The 26,497-nt window shown below is 32.9% G+C and overlaps 1 protein-coding gene across 1 annotated transcript in view; it reads left to right on the forward strand.

Annotated features, from left to right (window-relative positions):
* LOC130893474 (E3 ubiquitin-protein ligase RNF220-like) overlaps window positions 1-26,497 on the forward strand; it is a 159,224-nt gene that overhangs the window by 119,285 nt on the left and 13,442 nt on the right. The window contains exons 4-6 of the mRNA XM_057799650.1: window positions 530-545; window positions 21,813-22,014; window positions 25,047-25,193. Coding sequence (XP_057655633.1) covers window positions 530-545; window positions 21,813-22,014; window positions 25,047-25,193 — 365 coding nt within the window. The remainder of the gene's footprint in view (window positions 1-529; window positions 546-21,812; window positions 22,015-25,046; window positions 25,194-26,497) is intronic.

Genomic DNA, 26,497 nt, shown 5'->3' on the forward strand with positions numbered 1-26,497 from the left:
TGATTTTGATAATAATCGATTCAGTCGTTGCCCTAAGTGTCAAGACGTGACTTTTTACACTTTGCATACCCTATAAAAAGATATTGTTGAGTTCATCATAATCGATGATAATGTTATATCTATAAATTGGGACACCCTTATTTTGTATAACCCGTGTTGTCTGCAGCCGTTTCTGTAAACCAATCTTTTTGCTCAATCTGGACTACACCTTTATGTTATCATGATATAGTTGACCTAAATTATTATCGTTAGTTCCTGTTGTAATATTATATTAACCTCCATTTTTCGAACAACTTCTTAACAAAATGTCGAAAACTGGCTAAAAAATAACAATACAGATCTAAACAACTTGAACTTAAATGACAACTGATAATCTTCTAAAGCCTAAACTATACATTTATCAAATTTCTTGCATTGACAGTTGATGAGTATATATATTCATGTGACAAAATTCAGGAGTTGATTGCTCGTATGAAATAAAGATGGGTCTGGCTTTTAATAAAATTTGCTCGGCCCACCCCTTTCCAAGATATCACCGTTAAAAGGTGGTGACTAAAATTGACTTTTCATTTTTTTTTTCTGAAATTTCAGTAATGCTAGAAACTTGAAATTTTGTATTGTTTGTGTACTCGTAAAGGACTAACTACAGGTGTTTTTTCAATATTTTTCTCTGCAGCTATTGGTTTTGGGGAAAAAATTGAGGAATAAAAAATATTTTTAAATAAAACAAGTATTTCATATTATAATTTTATTTAATAAAACTTATCTCCAGAAAAGTTATGATATGAAATAAAGTAAGGGCTGCTAATTTCACCCCCGTATAATATTACAAGAATATTCAAAAAAATACCAGTGGTTAGATCTTTGAGAGTGCACGAAAGTAACAGAAATTCAAGTTTCTAGTTTGACTGGAATTTTAAAGAATAAATAAAAACTCTATATTAGTCACCACCTCTTAAGGGCGACATCTCGGAAAGGGTGAGCTGAGGAAATTCTTTTATAGGCAAGATAGGCGATCTTAATTTCATACGAATAATCACTTCCTGAATTTTGTCGTATGAATATAGAAACTCCCTGTAAACATTAATTGACAAATCCGGACATTTTAAAAAAAAAATAGTATCTGAACATTTTTTTAAAATTAGTCCTATGGTAACACTATTCACATTCATCTTCCGAACATTTCTCAATTAATGGTGGAATTTCTCTTAATTTTATTTTCCACACAATTTTTGAGATACTCTCCCAAAACTATTACCAATATTTAAAGTGGAATTGATATTTGTTGTTCCACATGAAGTAAATATTTTCATATACTCCTGAAAAATATTACCAATATAAGCCAAATATAACTAGCGTGAGTTGCAAGAGAAATCTACAGGTAACGTTATTGTTTTGGGAAACACAGCAAGGAATGCTATTATGAGGGCATAATCTCTTATAAGGGTGACAAGCAAACGCCGTACCACGCCAGGGGGCATTTTATGAAGATATTAATTTTCAGATTGTCAAGTAGTGTTACAGTTATTATACTTACAAAGTAATAACTGGCTATAAGATTACGAAAATGCTCTAAGAACGTCTGAATTAATTAATTAAATCTGTTATAAACACTAAGTGGCCCACTGAACATTTAAAAACAGTCGTTTGAGATTCTTAACTCTAAAGGACCGTTCTTCAGTTCAGTTTCGAGCTCAGATCGGCTGGAATTCTTATTAAAATCATTAATGTTTATTAGCTGGAGTTCCATTCTCAAATTTATTCCGTGAAATATTAGCGGATTCGCGCTGTTAAATTGTCTTGATTGCAGCTCTCTCGTTGTGAAAGAGAAAAGAGCATATTTAAAGTTCAAATTAATACATTTCTTCAGGCAAATTCGTTAAACAGTAAACAAATAAAATTAAACGAAATTCATCTGTAATTTCGTGTCTTGAAATATACGTCCGCTTAAAAAATATCGTATTGAAGTTGAATTTGTCACAGGGGTGAAGGAATAGGAGGATTATTATTCTATTTTCATTAATTCTATTGTGAGAAGAAATAAATCGAAAATCGTGAAAATATTTGACATAGTTCTTGATCTTGTATTTCTATTTTCCACTTAATGTTAGATCAGCTATTATTACTCATCTGTTTGAGTCGATTAGGCTCGATTAATTATTTTTTGATGTTATAAACATTTTAAATCCGGCAACATGGTTTAATGAAGTTGATACAAGCTTGTTTAAATATAATTTTAAAAATCTAAATAGCCCAACACATGTTGAGGATATTTAAAACTATTTCTTAAGTAAATTCTGAATGTCGTTGATAATTTAAAGTGTATTATACTATGAAGGAACTAAATGATATTGATATCTACAAAATGACTTAATAGACTTCAAATGTATTGTGAAACCTGCTATCGTATTACTTCCACTCGCAAGTTTATTATGTGAACTGAACCTAACTTTTTGCTACTTTGTATCCAGATAAGTGGATAATACCGGCTCTAAGCTGAGTAGTGCATAAGTCTTTCGCTCAATAATAAGAGATTAACACAAAAACAATTGACAAACAACAACAATCATCATCCGAAGCCATCTACTATTAGAACAACATTACCCCGAAAAGAGGGTGGAAGAGGTTTGTTAACCTACACTCTCGACAGGAAATGAAACTAGGTAAATTCTTTTACATTAAATCAGAAACCTCAGCCCTACGTCAAATTATATCCAAGACGGATAAAAATACTCAGAGAAGCTGGAATAATGGCCACAAAAGGCTTTACACTGTAGACAGCTTCAAACAGATGGCTTACTAGCGGAAATCTCCTTCCAGAGACCATAGGCTTCATTATGGCTTTCCACGATCAAGTTATCAACACTAACTATAAGAAGAATGTGAGTAAAGATCTGAATACTCAATACGACAAATGCAGAATGTGTCAACAAACATCAGAGACCATTCAACAACTCAACAGTGTGAACAGTGTGTTAGTTTCTGATTATCTGCAATATTGTTCATCACCGGAAACCTAGACACTAAGAGCTACTTGAAGACGACATACTTTATACCCACCAACAAAAAACGAATGATCAACCTGAAAACAACAGAAGTCATACACAGACCGAATGAAGAGAACCTACATTACTCCAAGAAGCCACCAAACAAAGAATAATAAAGTGGTCCACAGTAGAGTAAAAAAAGATTAAATTCTGCCATTACCACACAGTAGAAAAAACAGGGACTGCTAACCTCAAAGAAACTCAAACCTTACTGATAAACTGATTGCCAACTACTTGGCAAAACACGGCAGATACTTACTTAACAAGAATAAGTTGCACTCAAATACGCTAGAAGAAATCACAAAACGAGTATAAACAGTACTAAGCCAAAAACATGAAGAACATAGAGAACGAGAAATTAACGAACTTTAGAAAACGAAGACGAAAATTACAAACGAAGAAAGCGACAACAAAGAAATATCCCAAGATACCACAGAGGAAGAAGCTGACAAAGTAAACGAATTCGATAAGACATCTGAAGCCAATGAAATAACTGTCATAATTAACGAAATACTAATCAGAACAAAAGAAAATAAGAGCTCAGACAATGCAACGCAGCGACAAGCCCTAAAGAAACTGAACGATAACTCAAAAATACGACAAATAAGCAACGACATGAGAGCAATAATAAACAAACCAGACGAATATAAACAGCTCAGAGACTTAAACAAACTTATATGCGCTACCGGAGCTACAATACAAAATAGAGTAACATTCCTACAAACTAGCGAAGCTAATAAACAATCAATACTACAAAACCAAGATCCACCCTGGAAAAAAAGACTTCGGGACCTGATAGATGAACTCAGGAAAGACCTATCAATTCTGAAAGAATCTGAACAAACTATACTTAGTCGAAAAATCATGAAACATAAGAAACGTCTGTACGAAAAATACGAAATAAAGAAAACGCCAAAGAACATGCTAAGATAGTCGAAAAACGAAAACAAAATGTGTCAGCAAAAACAAGCAGGATATCTACAGAACTGAGGAAAAACCTGAACTAACAATAGAGGACTTACCATCACCGAAAACAGTTAGGCAAAGAATTAAGAGCAATTACTGGATGAAAAAGAGACATGGAAAATCTCAACGTAGACAAGAAAACCTCTTTTGCCTGGCTGAGAAATGGAGCATAAGACCAAGCTCTAAAAACCAGATACATTGAACGACGAATACTAGGAACTCGAAATAAAGAATTACTAAGAATGTGCTAAGAAAAACCGGAATAAGTAACTCAGATAATGTCAGCATGCTTCATATTCGCACAAAAAGAATACATAGAACGGCACAACCAAGTGTGCGATTAGCAGATTTTACGATATAGACCTGTTATCCGACAAATGGTATCGACAAATACCACAAAAAGTATCAATCAGCAGGGACGAGAAAATTACCGTACTCTATGACCACCAAATCAGAACGGACCGAGCGAAGATGGTGCTTCAAATAACCCTGATATCGTGGTGAAAGGAGACGCAATTACTTATCTGATTGACATCCCTGTACCAGCCGACCACAACATTAAAAAGAAAAAGGCAGATAAAAACTAAAATACAAAGGTCCGGTCATCAAACAACAAAGAATGTGAAACATAAGAGTGCTAACTTTACTAATAGTCATCGGATCCACGGAGTATGTTCCCACAGAATTTCGCCAGTTTGTTGAGAGGTTACCTGGCAAACATCGACCCCAGAAAATCCAACAGGTAGCATTCTAGGGTACAGCGCCTATACTACGCAAGGTGAAGTCATAAAAAAGAACCTAAAAATCTTAATTAAGAATTTAAACTCCCGAACATAAACGTAATACCTGCGCTTAAATGTGTGGTTCACATTAGTGTAGTGTATTATCATTTACCACTTCCAAAGGACCACCCGTCCGAGTCTCGCTTCACATCTAAAGTGTAGGTGACAATTTTCTAGCAAACTGCTGAGGAAGTGTGATAAGTCAGAATAATAATAATAATAATAACAATAATAATAGAAATATTTAGGAATCATATTCGAATAGAAGTTATTTCAATGCCCCTAAGAAAAATAATAAAATATTTCATACTGCGTATTACTTCCGATTTTAAAAATGTACAAATATTTCGCTTTTTATACTGATGATTTTTCCTTTTGTAATACGTTATATCTTAAGTTGGAATTCTTGGAACCGTTGGTGATATTCATATTGAACACACTGTTTACACTACCACTACACCAACACTCACAATTACACTGTCTGTCGCGCGAGACTGAGGTAAACTAAAACCTAATAAATATACTTACCTGTTTTATACTAAATTTTCCCACCAACAAACCTTCTCCCGCGAAAATTAATTCCAGCGGGAAACCTGTGAAATTTTTCAGTAAAGAATTCGTTAAAGTTTATCACCAAAGTAAAAACTACAGATATTGAAGTTGAGGAAATTCTAATCTTCTTTGATATGTTTCCAGCGTGCCGATCCTACATACCTTGGAGTACCTTGAGAACTTACTCAGATCTAATAATTTCTATCTAATAAGGAAAGGACCTTTATTGAGGATGTAGCTGTACTCAACGGTTATGATGAAAGAATTGTAAATAGGTTGATTAACCGTCATAGGATTAAGAAACTCTTATGTGAAACCACTTTTTTCCAAAGTCAAAGTGAAAAACAAGAAAAAATTGCTTTGGTACCTTTGAATCCTGTTTATACTAAGAGATTGGAAGGAATATTTAACAGAGTAGATTTTAACTTGGTTTATAAATCCAACAATACAACAATTGTTGGGTGATCCTAAGAATATCAAATTTGGAAAAGTACGGAAAGTATATTGGGCAGACTAAGAGATCCTTTATTGTCCGGCTTAAAGAGCACATAGCTCATTCAAAATATGGACGGACTGAAAAATCGAGTATTGCCGATTACGCTGCGAGTCATAATCATGACATAAATATTAATAATGTAAAATTGTTATGAAATGTATCCAATAATAAATTGTTGGGTGCACTTGAAACCATTGAAATTGCTAAATCTAAGAAAAGTTTAAATATGGACGAACGGCCAATGTAGCCCACTCTATAGTTTAGGAATAAATGTTCCTGCTGGAATCAATTTTCGCGGGAAAAGGTTTATTGGTGGGCATATTCAGTATAAAACAGGAAAGTCGAGTTATTAGGCTTTAGTTTACCTTCAGTCTCTTAAGACAATAACTTGGTTATTGAAACGCGCATCAGACAGTGTAATTGTGAGTGTTGGTGTAATGGTAGTGTAAACACTGTGTTCAGTACGTTATATCTTGGTTAATAAAAAAGATATCGATGCGAAATACATTTTATTTGAAACAAAAAATGGGAAAATTATTTATAGAAAGTAAAAAAACATTATCAAAATATCTCCCTCGCGTTTTTCTACTTTCTCAAGACCCAGCCGGAAATATGCAATTACTCGCTATTAGATGTTTGATGTAATATTTGGAATTCCCCCATGAATTCGTCATCTAACTAGTTCCAGTTTCTTAAGATCATGTTGTATACCCTTCCTTGAATGTAACACCGTAGCAAATCCATGAGAGTTGAATCCAATGCCAATTGACATCTTCTTGTTTAATGACTTTTTTCGTAAAAATGGTCCTGACGATTTCTATGGAAAGGTTTGTAGAATATATGGAATTGAAACTAAGTGTTCTCATCGTATTCAGCAGAATTTATGAGCTTTGGTCTGCAAATATTGAAAAAACAGTGACCGTAAGTTCAGTACCATGACTGATAAGTCCAGAAGCGCTTAATACAACAACTGCCACCATAATTTTCTTGGAGGTTTCCCGAGGAGCAATAACGGTAGCTTTGCTCATTTATAAAACTGACAAGGTGAAATTGTCCGAATAAGGTATTGTCAAAAGTTTCGAAAGTGCCAAGTAATGTATTCACAAGAACAAAGCTTTGATCAGTTATTTTTCATTAATTCACAACCAATAAATTTTTACTGACCAAACACCGACTATTACGCATTACTGCGGAACAAATACCCCCGATATTTCCAGCATTTCGCCCAGTCCTCAGATAACCTGTAGCCGTATGCATAGTGGTTCTCGTTCAAATTTATTAACCTAAAATCTTATTAACCTTGCCGAAGGTGCCTCATTTATGTTGTGAAGGTAATAATAAGCCTGATATAAATGACGTACTGTTACAATTGTTCTAGTAAAATGCTAGAACATATACACGAGTACACCGCTATATCACTGCATTGTAACTGATTTCGCTGAAGTCGCTGCTTGATTTTCATTGTAAACAAATGTTCTTACTTCCGCTACTGAGTAATGTTCTATAAATAAATGAAGAAGGAGTTTATACGATTTGTAATATAGAAATGTTTCCCAATTTTCCAAAAAAAATATTTTGCTCGACAAATTTTCCATGACTTTCGACGTGGATCCAACAACAGTGTACCGATCAACTCGCTTCGACTTTTGGTGATGAAATACCATATCGAGCCACCGTGTTTCGTTGGTATTCCGAATTCAATCGTGGTCGCACTTTGCTACAGGATGAATATCATGCTGAGCGTAGACTGATATTGCAAGATTCAGGCATACTTGGGCATTAGTTACAATCGCATACATTCAATCATACATGAACATATAGCTGTCGAAAAGATTTAATCCCGTTGGATACCACATAATTTCACAATTGCTCAAAAAAATTTCGTCTCGATTGGTGCGAGGAATTGCTCAAAAAATTCAATGGTGGTGCTTAAAAAGACGTCTATAAGATCGTGACATGCGACGAATTATAGATCTATGAATATAAAAATGAGCTAAATCGAATAAAAGCTGTGCCCGCACGAAGCAAATGGTCGCTTGTTTTACCGGAATAACTGGACATGTCGCCACTGTTCCATTAAAGCAACATAGAACGGTCAATTCTGAATAATACATCAGAATTTTTTTGCCAGAAGTGTTCGAACAAATCAGGGACACCAGTCGCAGAAGGCGAATCATTCTCCACTTCGACAATGCAAGCTCTCACACATCAGCTCAAACAAAAACGTCAAAACATCGAACATAGTATTTGGAGTTTCTATTGAGCATTGTATAGAAAATGTGTCTATAATTTTTTAGGAAAATCGAAGAATTCCATAACATGTTCGATATTTAAAAGAAAAAAGTTGACACACACACACACTGTATATTGTAAAACATATCAAATGAGTTTACCGCCTGCACACGCTTGCCAAAACTCAACAATGTGTCACATATTCAAACTTGTGGATAGTGTGTTTGAATTGGTTTGTGTAGATTTGCAATCGCTTGTAGCCGATCCGGATTTTGGTCACAAATCAAAAGGAATTTACTGCAAGCGCTTACGACACGTTTTTGCACTGATAGGAAATAAACTAATGTCCGCCACCATCTCCTTCCATTGACTTTTTCATTTTATAATGAAATAGATAAAACTTAATGTTCAATGTCTATCATGCTGGCCTCTTGAAAATAGATTGAAGCCCTCGCAAACTTGAGAATGACGAAGTCATCCGTTTGTGGAGGTTTTTTTAAGGTCGTGGCCAGTACGAATCGTATGTGTTCGTGTAATTTTAAAATAACGTTAATTGACAACAATTGATGAAAACCAACAATAGTTACCGTTATCAATAAAGCATTTAGACCGAAATCAAGAAACATAAACTTGTCGTTGACTAAAAATTATCCAACGTTCGGCTGAAGATTCGAAATATACTTGTGGTGATGAATTGATATTCATGATGCATGTTGGTGATTACTATTCAATTTATTTGGAAAACATAAAGTGTTATAATAATATATCCCAACAACTGATTATTCGATTTATACGAAAATATTAAGATTTATATAGTTTAAACAGACAATCAAGACCAATTTCTTATAGTCTAGAATAATTATGGAAATTTTCTTTCTAACGTTAGTTTTGCAGTGAGGATTTACCACAACAGAGGTTACATTGACTCCTAATATGCAAAAGATTATCCCATTCATAAATTAAAATATTACACAGCTTATCCCATTATATATAATAGGCTCCCAATAGAAACTGATAAGTCTGAACCTGTTGAAGCATGCCTACAGTGGCAGTTGGAATTCGGGAAAGTCACATCCCAGTATCAAAATAGATTGTATCAAGCATCGCGCGGTGATTTAATACATTTAAAAGAGTTGAGTTTAACGCAAATTCACAAAGATTCAGTGGATATTTTGGGGAAATCTGCAGTATCATATGACATGTCGTGTCGTGAATTTAAATGTGATGCACAGATAAAAAAAACCCACGACCGCTAACAGACACTAAAAAAAATTAGAGTTAGAAAAGTTTATTATTTCGAACGGTAATAGATGCACAAAAGCAAACCCGTAAAGACATTTGAAGTTGTCTCTTAACGCGGTATAGAGATTAGTAACAGTGGATGAGTCCTAAATCCACCACCAGATGTAAAGACCTACAAACAGAGTAAGGAAAGGAAATATTACGCTAAAAAAATTCAATATGCAACCTTCAGCAGGGAATGTCTCTTGCAACAAGATAACGCACCTAGTCACAAGTCCGCCATTCTGTCAGCCGCAATGGTCCAAGCAAGCTACGAATAAGTGGATCATCCGCCATATCATTCTGATCTGGACCCAAGCGATTACCAGTAATGAAGATTTACGAGGATATATTGAAAAATTCTTAGCCTATTATAGAACCAAACAAAATTTCAATGTCAAAATATTTTATTACTCAACATATTCTCCTCTTTATTGAATATATTTATTACAGCGAAACTGCAACGTCTCAAGACCTTTCAAAAAAAAATGTTTCTTCTTGCTCTGTAAACCAGACCTCCAATGCTTTCATAAACTCCTCGATGGAAGAAAATTTACGACCAAACTTTTTTTCAGTTGAAGAAAGAGATGATAGTCGGACGGAGCCAAATCTGGTGAATAAGGGGGGTGTTCTAGTAATTCAAACCCTAATTCACGAATTTTTTGCATGGCAACATCAGATTTGTGTGCAGTGGCGTCGTCCTGCAAAAACAAAACACCTTTGTATAGCTTTCCGCGTCTTTTCTCTTCAATTTTTTCCCGTAGAGTGGTCAATAATATCGAATAGTAATCTCCAGTTATTGTTCTACCCTTATCCAAAAAATCAATCATGATTACTCTATGGCAATCCCAAAAGCTGAAGCAAGAACTTTTGCAGCAGATTTTTATGAACTGCATCGATATTTTCGGGGACTGACACAGAAACTGGCCTTCCCGATCGGTCATCAATGGAAAATTTACCTCTTTTGAGGTTTGCAGTCCAATTTTTCACGGTCGCATACGAAAGGACATTGATCACCAAGGGTATTAAGTATATCTTCGTGAATCTGCTTACCTCTAAACCTTTTTAAATACAGGTGCTTGATGATGACTCGATACTCCAATTTTTCGATTTTCACAATTTCGGTGGACATATTTTTTCTTTTAATTTATTGCGTAACTCTGGTTTACTTCTTTGACGTCAAACTTTACACTGACACTTCTAATAAGTTATTGTTCGTTGCTATGGTAACGCAATATTTTGTTTATGCATGGAACTGGTATAGGCTAACTAGATATCAATACATCCTCATATGTACGATACATCAGTGGGTTTGCAGATGTTTATTTCAAGACGCATTAGAAATGTTAGAATATGCTTGGGAAGATTGGTTAACATTAATAAATAAAATATTGAAAAATAAAAATCATATTTTTGCTCATTTTTTCTTATGAGTAGATCAAAGTCGCAGAAAATGGATCAATTCTCGTATATGTAGCTAAAACTAGATAAATTTTGGTTTTTATTTGTTCTCTGAAAAAGATAACTTGTTTATAGTAGTAAGCCTATAATCAAAAAACTTTATTATCAAGAAAATTGTGCGTACACATATTCCAGTAATAGAATCTGTATCATCAGTATTCATTTTCATTGGAAACTGATAATAAAGAGTTAATGATATCAAAATATATAGAGTGAAAAACCAACACAAGAAACCCAAAGTCAAACGAATATTCTCTAAAATGTATTCATAAAAAAAATGTTAACTTTATAGATTCATTTATCTCTACTCTATCACAAGATAAAACAAATTGCAGAAAAAATAAGAAATCAGTTTGGTTTCGTTAATAATTTCGTGAAATTTTTCCGTAAGGCTGTAAGGGTGAAGATATATAAAGGAAGACTCGGTATGTCTTTGGCACCTAAACCAGTAATTATGAGGTGGGGAACGTGGCTCGAAGCAGTTTTCTTTATTCCTTTGAACTCGGCAACAAAATAAAATTGGTTATGTCGGAGTTGGACGATTATATTACCCATGCAATTTGTTAAGCTAAAAAATATGTAAAAAGCCAAAATTGAAAAAGTATCTCGCATATATTATTTGAATAGCAATTATAAATTGATATACACCACATTTACTGTGTTAGACAGACAAAAATTGAGTTAGGCAGTTGAATTAACATTTATTTAACCAGCAACCTATATTAATTCTTAAAAAATAGAATGTCTGAATTCAGTGGTAAATCATGAGGAGGTGAGGTGTATCGGAAACTACTAATAACATTTTTTTCAAATTTTGTTGACGTAGAAACGTGAAAACCAGAATCAGCACATAAATTTTCATGAAAAGTATTGTTTTAAATTGCTGGATGATAAAAAAGTCACCAATAACATTAATATGTAGTTTACTTATGACTTCAACTAAAAAATTCGATAAGCTTATGCATACTTTTTGTTTTTAATAATTGCAAACATAATTGGTTTAATTTTGCATCTGTTACAATAAGTACTAATTTCATAATTTTAATATCTATTCGGAAGACCTAACAGCTGTTTGATATCCAGAATCTAAGATAGCCAGAGTAAGACTTGAAGCTCACTTATTTAACTATTTTTTACTACTTCCATCGCCCTATTGACAACAACCCAAAAATTTAATATGCCACCCCTACGTTCGTCTTTTTGTAGGAAATATTCTGCCTCTAGTAATTCACCTTATCTGTTCCAGTTTCATCTTTGACTACATCTACTGTATCTATTAATTTTGATCTAACGCTCACTAGTGTTTCTCATATATTTGCTTCGTGTATCGATTAATGAATAAGTCTTAAATAACTTAATTACTGACGTACAAGCATCAAAATCTCTGGTGCATCAGAATCTAAAGACTTCTCACTATATTTAAAATAACTAAAACATTTTCATACTTGAGTGCAGACCTGGTGTCAAATTGAGTCACCAATATTATTCAACTCACTGTTTTAAAAAGTAAATACGTGATTAGTAAATTTTAGGTTTAATAGGTACGTTGTACGGATACCTCCAATTGTCAATTTAAAAATGACTCAATGTGAGGCCATTGACTTTTGAGTATGAAACAGGAAAATCTAGCTTTTAGTTAGCAGAACAATGTGATAATGATTTTTAACAAGCTACTGTGAAAAGTAAGGTGAATATTAATACATATTTGAGAAGGTACCAAAATATTGATCTTTATTGTAGCACACATGTTGTTCGAACTGTTCTTGAAATTATTCTTTCATTAATCCTAGAAATTGCTGTTAAAGGAATTTGCACAATCACTAAATCAACGTTTTTACCATCTGCGCCGTCTATTAAATCCCTAGAAGGGATCTCAGTTAAATGAAGCTTTTCCTAAAGAATAAGCTTGCTGTTAATGATTTGGAAAAAGGATTCTGAACCTTGAACAATAGATAGATATTCCACTAATAATACTAAAGGATGATGTTTGATTCCACATTTTGCAAAGTCTTGGATAGTTTTTTGTTTTAAAGATTAATCTTAACTTTTCACTTCATATAACTCTGGAGTGAATCATCATTTTGTCAGAAAAATTATTATTTCCTCCTGTTTATAAGGAAATTCCAACATTCACGCTAAATCCTTTGGATATTTTTATGATATTGCTACGTTTGATTAAGGGTTTTATCACACTTTATTTTGGCTTTTGTCGGATTTTCAGTTGGTAATAACAAAATAAATTTGCTATTGATCTGCTGTACTTTATAGCTTTGCTGCTTTGGGTGTGAAGAGTGGTTTTTTACTCGAATTCATTTTACAGTATATTGAGGATTTATTCATATGATAATATTAAATTCTTCTTTGAAAATCAAAAAAAACATCTCATCCAAAATTATCAATAGAAGGTAATCAATCGATCCATAATCAAGAAGTTTGTCCATAAACTTGAAGAAAATAACATCGTTTGAACTAGTACAATAGTTGAGGTAGTATCATCGTTAAGACGGAGTTAGTTTATCTACCGAAGAAACATAACTATATACAAGGTATGGTCAATTAATCAACTAATTTGACAATCGGGTAGTCTTTGCTGACTAATTAGAAGCTATAACTAGAGAGGCTTGCAGCGAATGGCATTTTTTTAAACAAATATTCCAAGCTTTTGAAAAAGTTTTGCCTATCATCAGGAAAAGTGGAATATCCGAGATATCTTGCCTATTTGCATCATTGGAATAAGTCGCAATCATGTTCAAAAGTTACTAAAAACATAATAATTCTATTTAATTTAAAAATATATAAGTAAATTATTACTTACGGTTAATGATTAATTATATAATTATAAAATTATATCCAATACGAGGATATATTGAAAAATTCTTAGCCTACTATAGAACCAAACAAAATTTCAATTACTCAAAATATTCTCTTCTTAATTGGATACATTTATTACAGCGAACCTGCAACATCTATAGACCTTTAAAAAAAAATGTTTCTTCTTGCTCTGCAAACCAGACCACCACAGATTTTATTATCTCCTCTTTGGAAGAAAATTTACGACCTTTAAAACTTTTTTTCAGTTGAGGAAAGAGATGATAGTCGGACGGAGCCAAATCTGGTGAATAAGGGGGGTGTTCTAGTAATTCAAACCCTAATTCACGAATTTTTTGCATGGCAACATCAGATTTGTGTGCAGTGGCGTCGTCCTGCAAAAACAAAACACCTTTGTATAGCTTTCCTCGTCTTTTCTCTTCATTTTTTTCCCGTAGAGTGGTCAATAATATCGAATAGTAATCTCCAGCTATTGTTCTACCCTTATCCAAAAAATCAATCATGATTACTCTATGGCAATCCCAAAAACTGAAGCAAGAACTTTTGCAGTAGATTTTTAGACACGAAACTTCTTAGGTCTTGGAGAACCAGAGTGTCGCCATTCCATCGATTATTGCTTTGTTTCTGGATTGTAGAAATTTACGCAAGTCTCATTCCTAGTAACAATTTGGTTTAAGAAGTCTACACCGTTTTCAAATCGAGCACATATCGAACGTGATGCTTTTATCCTTGCACGCTTTTGGTTAACATTCAAATATTTGGGGATCCAACTAAATGATGAACGCGTTCGTGTGTAATATTCAGTGCTTCAAATAATATCCGTTTTAGCCCAATTCGACGGTCTGATAAAATCATGTCATGAACTGCACGATATTTTCGGGGACTGACACAGAAACTGGCCTTCCCGATCGGTCGAATCATCTTCAATGAAAAATTTACCTCTTTTGAAGCTTGCAGTCCAATTTTTCACGCTCGCATACGGAGGACATTGATCACCAAGGGTATTAAGCATATCTTCGTAAATTTGCTTACATCTTAACCCTTTTAAATACAGGTACTTGATGATGGCTCGATACTCTCAATTTTTCGATTTTCACAATTTCGGTGGACATATTTTTTCTTTTAATTTATTGTGTAACTCTGTTTTACTTTTTTCACGTCAAACTTTACACTTACACTTCTAATAAATTATTGTTCGTTGCTATGGTAACGCAATATTTTGTTTATGCATGGAACTGATCTAGGCTAACTAGATATCAATACATACCTACTCGTATATACTTATACAGTAATAAACAAGTGGTTTACCTATCTTTACCATTAAAATCGCTTAATACTAGATCTTAAGATGAAATTAAATTTAGAGCATTGTTTCCTGTTAGGCGGGTAACACCCTACTATTTTTATAAATCAATGAAGATTGCCCAGTGTTCAATAACAATGATTAGATCGAAGAGGATGAGGAATTATTCCTGCCTATATTTTTCTGGTACATTGTGAATGGGTTTTTATAGGTTAATCAATCTTTTGACACTTCAATGAAAATAGCCGAGCATCCATCATCAATTACTTCACTTAATTATTTGTTGATGATTCGTTTCTTTTTGTAACTGCATCTTTACTGCTCTTATTTATTTAAAGCCTCATTTGAGTTTTTAGATCATGTTCCTTTCCAATTGTTCATAACGATAATATATCTGAAACTTTTTTCAACAGATTCAAAAGGACAGATTATATGCTACTCGAGGTTTCTGTTCAAGAATTGAAGGTTATATATTTATGGAAATAAAATTGTAAAATCTGGAATGTCCTTTTTTATTTAGGTCCGAAAAAATCGATGTGTTTTTATACAATTTTATTTTATTGCTTACTTACGCATATGTCATTCTACCGTTTAATATGTTCAGTTTTCCTTGTATGTTTCGACTTTATTGCCTTTGACAAATTCCATAAAGGTAGACAAATAAAAAGGAATGATATCTTTTCGTATGATATAGGAATGCCAAAGTATAGGGCAGAGCGACCGTGATGGTTCAAATTCCGTGAAAATAAGGGTGTGAAGCAAAAGACTCGGGAGTGAGGGATGATAAATGGTCAGTCATACATAGAAGCGCTTAGGCGCGGACTCGCTTACAAATCCGGGAAAGGATTTAGTACGTTTTTCGAGGTGCCAACACCCGTTTAGTGTTAAACACCAACAAAATCCCCAGCGTCGAAACTTTTTTCTTTTTTAGAATAGAATGTGATTCCAACGTCAGTGAAACTTTAATATATTCCTAGTTTGATTTCAGAATGTCGCTATGCTTCCATTCCATCATCACCGAATAAATTAAATGGTTTAGAGGAAAATACATGAAATATTCATTCGACCCATAATTTATTATTAGAAACACGGACTCATTTTTTTCATTGACAGTTATGGAGGGATAAATTTATAAACTTTTGTTTGTTTTCTGTAATGTAATTAGTTAATAATCGTTTTCAAGTTATATATTAAAACTTTCTGAAAATACAATGTTCTTGATTTTAAGTCTCTTCTGTTTTAAAATTATATTTTTATTTATATTATAAATTATAAAAGAAAGATAAATTTGGACGTTTCGACTTTTCTTTAAGAATATTTCATACAAACGCGTTCATCATATCGTTCACGTCAATTTGGACATGACAAAAATTGCTGCAAAATGGATCCCCAAATGTTTGAATGTTGACCAAAAGCGTGCAAGGGTAGAAGCATAGCGTTCGATCTGTGCTCGATTTGAAAATGATGTAGATTTCTTAAGCCGAATTGTTACTATGGATGAGACTTGGGTACATTTCTACAATCCAGAAACAAAGCAACAATCGATGGAATGGCGACACTCTGGTTCTCCAAGACCTAAGAAGTTTCGCGTCCAAAAAAGGAAAAGTTCTTGCTTCAGTTTTTTGGGATTGCCATGGAGTAATCATGATTGATTTTTTGGGTAAGGGTGGAACAATAACTGGAGGTTTCTTTTCGACATTACTGGCCACTCTACGGAAAAAAATTAAAGAGGAAAAAAGCGGAAAGCTATCCAAAGATGTTTTGTTTTTGCAGGACAAGGCCCCTGCATGCAAATCTCAAGTTGCCATGCAAAAAATTCGTAATTTGGGGTTTGAATTACTAGAACACCCCCCTTATTCACCAGATTTGGCCCCGTCTGACTATCATCTCTATCTTCAACTTAAAAAAAGTTCAAAAGGTCCTAAAATTTCTTCCAACGAGGAGTTAATAAAAGTTGTGGAGGTCTGGTTTGCAGAGCAAGAAGAAACATTTTTTTTGAAAGGTCTTGAGACGTTGCAGTTTCGCTGTAATAAATGAATCCAATTAAGAGGAGAAGATGTTGAGTAATAAAATATTTTGACATTGGAATTTTGTTTGGTTCTATAGTAGGCTTAGAATTTTTCAATATATCCTTGTATTAATTACAAAATAAATTATTTATTGTTATGGAATATCTACATTTTTAACAATATTCAACTTATTCTGTTAGTTTGTTTGTCTGAAATAAAAGATAAAGATAAAAATTGACGTTTTGACTTATTTCTTTTAAAAAATTATTAAAAAATACTAAACAGAAGAGACCTCAAATCAAGAACATTTAGAAGAATAAACATATACAAAAGGTTTAAAAAATAAGAAATTAATGAATTGAGAAGAAAATTAAACACCAAAGTGTACTAACTCTGATATATTTCCAAGTTTTCGAATACCTATGTATTCATCATCAGGGACTGAAATTATGGTCAAAGTACAATTTCAAAAAATCTATAGAAATATAAGAATAATAAAAATTACTTACATTAATTAGTTAAGAATTGAGGGGATTAAGTTTTGTTGCTCCTTTTAAAAATCATTAAATTCATGGAATTCAAAAATTAATATTCAAGTTGTTATAGAAATAGAAAGTTAATTTTTATTGGTTAGTTTATGATCCACATTAAATTTTCATAGAATAGGTAGTTATGAATGGAGCTGAATATTAATTAGTTTCATTATGAATGACATTGAAATTTTAAAGGTAATTTTATAGTAAGATTAAGTCAAGTTGAATTTAATTGAGTAGGTAAAGATAGTAGGTAGCCAATGGCTAGATTTTGTTTCTTCAAAATCTACAAGATATGCATGGAATAAACACGTATCAGGACATAACTTTCAATTGCTTTTGTAAGAGATTATCCAATGTACTTGTCACAATTTAAACAAGGAATTGCATATACTATGTTAGGCAATTTATACACCTTTACTATTTATAAAACCAGTTACTCCTAAACTTTCTGGAATATAACAACATGATATTGAGAAAGCGTACCAGCAAACACTTAATATTCAATCTATTTTTACTAAAATAAGAAGGAGATTAAACAACAACAATTGCTAAACATCACCTAATCAGATAACAATTCGCGCCATCTGCTAGAGGCTGGCCATGCTAATCTATTGATACTTTACAAAATTACGTCTTTCAAATTTTGTTCAGAGCAAAAATTGAGTTCGTGTCTTAATAGTAGAACTATATAGAATATTACCTCGTGTTTGGATTTTCACCATAGTTCAAGACCACTTTTCCAAGTTGATTGCGAACGAGCATTAACATTGAATATTATATATTATTATTAGCTATATTACACTAATATTTCGGAAAAAAAGATGTTTGGTGCTAAGAAAATGCTAGATGCTTTCTGATAACGGAGGGGATGATCTATGTATAAAATATTATGATACCATTATAAAAATATCATTATAATCTATTAAGAATGAAGATCTGCTTTATGTTTTTCTGGTGAACTCATATTAGACGAATAAACTCTTAGAATTTTTTTTCATCGATGGGTAGGCATTTTAGGAAAACTATCGACATGCTATTGAGGCAGGACTTCTTCAGGTGCCTGCAACTTCTAATTCAACAGCGAGTTGATTTTATCTTTAAACGCAATTTAATTCAAGGTTTTTGTTGGGGTGAATCTAGGTAAAAATTCTTGCCACGAGTTTGTAAAATTAAATTAAGTTAAATAGTAGTTATCAACATGCTCTGAAAAGATAGGAAATCATGAGATTCGGAAAAATGATTATTTTTGATATATTTTACTCGATATTTTTCGAGTCCTATCTAATTTCAACTATAGAAATGATTAAGCTTCCACTAAGAGTGACTATTTCCAAACCTGATGTGCTAACGAGTGAATTCTATTGTTCAATTGTAACTGCAAACTGTTCCTATTTTATCTCTGGTTAATTGAACACAGAGTATCACTACATAATATATATTTCTGTAGATTCGATCTGATGTTACTGATGAGTGCCACTATATCACCTTCAATTTTGATGTCACAAATCAAATTAAGATATAAAAAGTGGCTAATTTTTTCCTAGGATATTCACATTAACATTGATTTTTATGCAATGCAGTATGAATTTGGAGTAGCACAGTTATTTTACAACGTTATAACGTTCACAAAAAATATGATAGTTTGATATGATTGTTTGGATTCCATTTTTGTAGAGATTTATCGTTGGCTAGATCTAAACGGCTTCTAAATCCTCGTGAGGAAATCCTCTGTTATGATATTTACGAGACACAATATAAATGTTAATCAGGTATGCATCATAATATAAGTTTTCCAGTCAAAATACTAAGGATTACTACTGGACAGCAAAGTGTATATATAGTATTTTTTTAATGGGAACATGGCAAGGAAACACCAAAGTGGACTAACTTCAATATATTTTCCGAGCTTTCGAATACTTATGTATTCATCGTCTGGGACTGAAATTATGGTCAGTATTCGAAAGCTCGGAAAAGTTAGTCCACTTTGGTGTTTCCTTGCCACGTTCCCAATACAAAACTACTCATAACATAGCTGGCAAAGACACTGATAATTTGCGTATTTATATTGATCAATAAATCACCTTCATCTTGAATATCAAAATAAGAATAAATTCAAACTAGAACTTTCTTCTAATAAGAAAAATTAATTTTTCCTTAGTTCTTACATCTCAAATATTAAATTATTTGTAGTTTTATTGGAATTTACAAAATAGAGCTATAATAATAATGTAGCTGTAACTACGAAATTATGGCATTTAGGTATACGGAACATTGGATGAAAAATAATAAGTATTTCTCAACGATTTCGAAAAGACTAGTTTTGAACTGCCTATATGTTAACAAAAATCAATGAAGATAACCATACAATTGATTTAGTAACATTTTATTACATGTTTATTACTTCATTGAAAAGTAGTAAGTCACGATTCCAGATCGGCATTTATTCCCAAAACTACCTTTTCTATTTGTCGTATCACTAAAGATTTTGTTGTTGATATAGCGGCCTCAATAGTATGCACTGCATGCATTGTAAAAAAACCTGATTTACATTCGTTCTAATGTTATCAAAGAATACCTACAGAAGTATGGCATTTTTGCACGAGATTCAGTATTCTGTAGGAATTTTGATGGAATTCTACTACTTAAATATTTCATACCAACCCATTTGTACGGGCACACTAATGATGACATAGTAGCATCAGAAAAATATGACTGTTGTTTAGAAGGGAGTTTCAATGGATTTTACGAAATTCTTTCGATAATAATTGCCAATTATTCATTTTCACTTACTATATCGTCAAAATTAAATACTCAACATAAATAAAAAATCCAATAAATTGCCAATACGTGCCTTTGATAGATTGATAACTTTGTAAATACTGTACTGTACATAATCGTGCGCATAACAAAATTCATTAATTTGTTATTTATATTATACTGCTCATATTAAAATAAAAATTCTACATTCAGAACAAATGATTTCATCTTCTCTCACACCATTTTTAAATATTTTCAAAATATGTCAACAGCTTTATTCGCACAATTTAATTTTGAGTAGTCTGCGATTATATGTATAGAAGCTGGATACGTTCTATCTTGACTTTTATTGATATGTGGAATAGATTTGGTGACTGCCCGCATATGTAGTCACCCTGTACTTTCTAAACCCTAGTGCAAGCTTACGTTGATACGGTAATCTCGCGGATAAGTTGTTGGGGAACCGCAGGGCTAAAGATGGCTTGTATGAACGAACTCAGGGCGCAGGGATAAACGGTTGCTGGTGAAGGATTTGTAAAATGTAATTGGTTCAGCTGGTTCAGACACGTTTAAATCATCAATACCTCATCAGATTTTCAGCGACCAGCTTGACACCCTTGCGAAAATGAGTAAGCCGTCATCGAGACCTTACAACAAATTGAAAATTTGAGATGACTTTTAATGAGAATAAATGGATGAATCTTATTTTTTAAACAAATATTTTTATTGATTATATGAACAGTATAGAGACAAATTTTGTTATTGGAAAAGTTATAAGACATACAAGGTGGGTTCAAAACATATGGTAAATTATTTTATCACAAGTTTGTAAACTTTCCGCACAATTTCATCTGTTTTTGAGGTCGAATTATGTCCCATCCGTTCCTAGTCTTTAACTAAACCATTTCCACTTATAAATCGCTCATACCACATGCAAATCTTCAAAAATATTACATTTTCATCATAGACAGATTTCGACATGTTGTAAGCTTCGTCGAACTTTTTTCCAGCTTCAGACAAAGTTAATGGTTTGAGATACATAATTTACTCCAAATACGATCTCACGAAATGGCTATAGGAGCCGCCTGACTACTCGGAACGGGCTCAAACTTATTATTGCTTGTCTCAACACATTCAATTAGTCTTGTGCTATTATTGTATCGATTTAATGATACACTTGTGGCATGCGGAGAGGTTAGAAATAGTACCGACAATTTGTAAGAATCTATATGGTAGAAAATAGAAAATCGGTAAAATTATAAATTCATGAATAAAGAGCTTAACACCATTTGTGTTTCACTTTGGATGGTTAGTAAATGCACCTCTGAAACTAATAATAGTAATAATGATTTGGTGGACATATGAATACACATCTACTCAATAATTACCTGGATACTTTGAGAAAGAGCAGAATCTATTGGAAATAATGTTGATGAATAACGATAATAGAATATAGTTGAATATTCACCGCTTATAAATGTAGCCCCTAAATGGGAAAAAAATGAATATTAATTATAATGATCATTACAATCTTGATATTTTTTCTAGATTTTGTCAAAAGGAAGAAGCGAGATTCTCCTAGTTGTCCATTATGCGGATTGACAATTTCGCTAGGAAATTTAGAAACCCATTTCATGCATGAATTGGAGCGGCTTTACAAATTAAGTGGATCAGGAGTGGTCGCGTCGAGGAAAAGAAATAGACCAGAACAAACAAGAATACCAGCTCTACCTGGAGACAGTGGTCCGGAAGGCCGATTTGAGGTATGAACAAATCGATTTAAAAACACAAATATACTATTGTGATTCATGTTTAGATATTTGAAGATAGATATTTGTCGACCAAACCAGCTAGAAAATTGATAAATTAATCCGCGCTAAGTCGTTTAGAGCTCAGTGAGACACAAAACGTAATTTTAAGATTTCTTTAGTTATCACGTTTCCAAAATTTACTTCATTCTCTTTTATTCAATTTTTAAGATTCGATTTAGTTAATTAAAAGTTTTGATGTTTTCAATTGCCCATTTAACGAATTATTAGTTTTAGTGCTTTATTTGAATAGATTTCATTATCGTTTAAAAGTTTACATTACGCATGTATTGAGTAGTTAACCTCGTACATAATTATTGTTATAAGTTATTAGTTTATGCAAAGCTCATAAAAAACTGCAATGTGAATTGTATTTATATAATTATAAACATCATAGTTTCCAAGGTTATTACGTGTCATAATGTAAATATGTGTACGGTCAGTAAACATATATATTTTGGTTGGCGAAGCATCGAAAGGGTTGGTTGTTGGTACTCATATTATGAACGGTGTGTTATAGTAAACTAAACTCCAGTAGTGTATGTTAGTTAAAGGTGATAATGTATTTAGTTAGCATGTGAATAAATCCCAACGATGGTAAATTGGATCTAGCGATTACTGACGCCCCTATATATTACACGCCGAATCCATGAAGGGAACAGCCATTGAATTTTACGAAAAACAAACATAAAAACATAATCATTATTCTTCTACACTTCAGCATACCGTAGTTTACCAGAATAAAAATGATTAACGGAAAGATGTGAACAATGTTTGTATACATTTTTTATATTTTGGTGTTAAAGATTTTGTAATCGAACAAAAAATCAAAAATTTTTTTATTCAACGTTTACCAACATGTGTCTGTTGCATAAAAAGGAGTCCACATTTCCAAGGAGAAAAAAATAGAAAAAGATGAACCTGCTTATTTTTCAACCCCTCAAAGAAAATAATATGAAAGAAGGCGGTGGAGAAAACGCACCTTCGAAAAAGTCAAGTTAAATATGACTATAAAGGAGGGCATAATTCAATTTGGTATTTGAGAAAGAAAGTTAATCATTCAATATTTTACAAATAAAAGATATTATAATTTGACAGTATTCATTCAAAGTAGTTTTCGTCCTTCCTCTTACAAAGGCAATTTATTCCTTTCTTAAAATATCAACGACAAAGACTAGGGATTTTGTTTGGAAAACGAATTTGTAGATTAATTAAAATATGTACATATGTATGTATGTACAGTGGAGTGTATGGTCTTACTATTGTTGCTACGAAAACCTGTGTGAATTTTCTGTATTTTATTTCCGCTTCTCTCAACTCTTTCCGTTCGCTCACATCCGTTGTTCTACTCTTATTAAATTGAAATCTCCCATCAACAACTACAATGAGAGGTGTTTATCAGCTAAGTTTAAATTGATTCGATTAAGTGTACCCAAGTTGTATGAATAAAATACAAATATGAACTTTCACTTGATACTTGCAATAAACTTACAATAACAACTTTAACTCCATATACGAGGGTTGTCTGAAAAGTTTTCGACCTTAGAACAAGGCATTTTTCCCCATAATCCTTTTTATTTATCGACACAGTCTCCTCTGAAGTCTATACATTCTTTCCAGCGATGCTCTAACCTTTTAAATATTTCCAAATATACTAATCACCGTCTTTATCTTCATTTACGTATGCGATAAAGTCCTGATAATAGGGACTAAATCTGGTAAATGCGGTGGGTAGTCAACCAATTCAAAGTGCAATTCGTGAATTTTGGCCATGGCGAGTACCGAAGTGTGAGAAGGTGCGTTGTTCTGATGGAAAATTACTTTGTTTTTCTTCAAATGCGTTCGCTTTTTTGCAACTGCAATGATGCGTAATAGTCTCCTGCTATTTTCCACGTTTTTAAAGATAGTACACGAACACAATCCTATATTTATTCCAAAAAACGGTCGATACAAAAAATGCGACTCATTTTGCTTAAACTATGACAACAATGCCTGAGAAATGTGGATTCGAATGCCTTTCTGGTTAAAAGTGACCAAATGCGGCATTCAACTCGCGGATTGCTCGTCGTACAGTACCATTTGGTAAATTATTCCGAATGTTCGTCGTCAAACCAGCTGATAGAGCCATCAGCTACCAAAAGTTTTACGGTTATAAATCTCTGTACATTTATTCATAGAATAGCTACGAGGTCTGGCTATTAAATAACGAGACTGGTTACGAAAAAGGGTTTTATTATAAAAATTATTCTACATTCGAATGCTCCCCTTCAATATACTCCCCTCCCCTCGCCTTACACCTTTCCATACGTTTTTTCCATAGATCGAAGCAGTGCTGGAAGTTTTCTTTGGTGAGTGCCTTTAGGAGCTCTGACGTTTTTGGATTTACCGCTTGCATTGACTTAAATCGGGTCGCTTTCAAAATAGATTTTATCTTCAGAATCACAAAAAAAGTCGCAGGGTGCCAAATCTGGTGAGTACGGTGGGTGTTCGAGCACTGGAGTGGCGAAAAACTGCTTCACAGTTAGCGCGTTACGGGCAGGTGCAAAATCCACGAGCAGTTCTTCCACAACTCGGGCCGTTTTTTTACGAACTCGTTCTCGCAGAATTGCCAAAACTGACAAATAGTAAGTCTGGTTGACAGTCGTGTTTCGTTTATGTTCGGAGGAGTGTGCAATTTTTTACATTTGTGTTAAAGCCTGAGTACACTAGTTTCAATTTAATCGATTAAAGTATCATCAAGCATTATACTTCTAGTTGTATATCATGGAAAGAGAATGTGTGTGATGCGAAATGAGTCATGAGAATACCTTTTGTTCTGACAAAATGTTACATCAACATATCAATGAAAACGTAGTAAAAAATATCAAATAATACATAACAAATTGAATTTAAAACATATGTATTATTTGAAGTTATTATAAAGCTGATTCAAGATAACAAATTATTTCATTTGAAACTAAGAAATCAACTAATTATTCTTGTTTCAGACTTTTCAAAGAATTAGAGCTAACAGGCAGGGGCGTCTAAGAATGAAAATTCGTAAACGTAAAACTGATGACTTATGTCCAATTTGTACTGGTCATCCACAAAGAACCCAAGAAGAGATAAACCTACATGTAGAACGTTGTGTGAAGGTAAATGAAGCGTTAATGCTAGTGCAAATTACTGGTTACTATTTCCTCACGACAGTTGATAACTCAAGTTTTCTGTTTTGTTATTGTATATTTTTATAGAAACTTTGAATGTGCTATACATTAAATACTACTACTACTACTTGCCGCCGATAAAAAAAGGATTAAATATTGTTTTAGTTGCCTTCGGAAAGTTAATTCAATATCAATACTTTTATTTGCTGTTTCAAATAGATATCAAATACTGGCAATTAGCCACCTATTTAATATCACTTTCTTTTACAAAACTCAAGAGTGATGCTTATATAGAAGTATAGCAAATACAACCTTTAATTATTGACATATCCAATAGGCGTTGTTATGGGCAAATTTACACATGATTACGGACTCATAAACACAGTATAGTCGAATTAGTCCAATAAATTATACTTACTATTACTTAAAATATATTGGAATGATTGGAAAGTTCAAAATACAACTTATCAGTCATTTAATCAACATTAACATTAACTTATATGGATTTAAATTTGAGTTGAAATTTAAACTTCTAACAAGAAATTTACATGTTATTTTATGGTAGCGCATACAACTAATTCAGAAAATGTAGATATCAAACTTATCTTCTTTGTTCAAAACATATCTCAAAGCTGCATAGAAATGCAAGAAATTTAAATTTGTAATGTTGTTTTGGTAACTATCATGATATTTTGTCATCTGCTCCCTATTTATTCATTTAGGCAAAGTTCTTTGTTTCTTCTTCATCCTCGTGCCTCGTCAATCTTTAGATTGTCGATTCATCTCGATGCTTCTGGATTCAGAGGTGATTTACCGCGCACTATATTTCCCATCCATCTATTCATTATGCTTGTTCCTTTCGATTTTTCTATTCAGTATTTATTTGTTCACATAATCCATCCTACATGTTCTTCTAATTGTTTTGTTTCGTTTCCTGCATTTGACGTGTTTTTTATACATTTTGGTTTTTGTTTCAATTCAGCTGTGCTTGTTCCTTTTAATTGAGTTGTGAAAACATGTTGCTATTCTAGTGGCTTTATGGATCTGTTCTTGGAACCCAGATATTTAAACTATATTACTTGTTCGATGAGTTTGTCTTTAGCATTCAGCTGTTAGCGTGTCGGTCTTTTTGTCTTTGAGGAATTCAGTTTTAGATATTGATCTGACCATAGTGAGTGATTTGGTTGTCTAAATGAACATTTTCAAAAGCCTTTGTAAATACTATTTTATCATTTTGTGAATCACGATATTGAAAGGAAGGGAATCTCCTCGTCAAATACTCAATAATTCTG

This window comes from Diorhabda carinulata, chromosome 1 (assembly GCF_026250575.1).
Source record: "Diorhabda carinulata isolate Delta chromosome 1, icDioCari1.1, whole genome shotgun sequence".
Classification (NCBI taxonomy): domain Eukaryota; kingdom Metazoa; phylum Arthropoda; class Insecta; order Coleoptera; family Chrysomelidae; genus Diorhabda; species Diorhabda carinulata.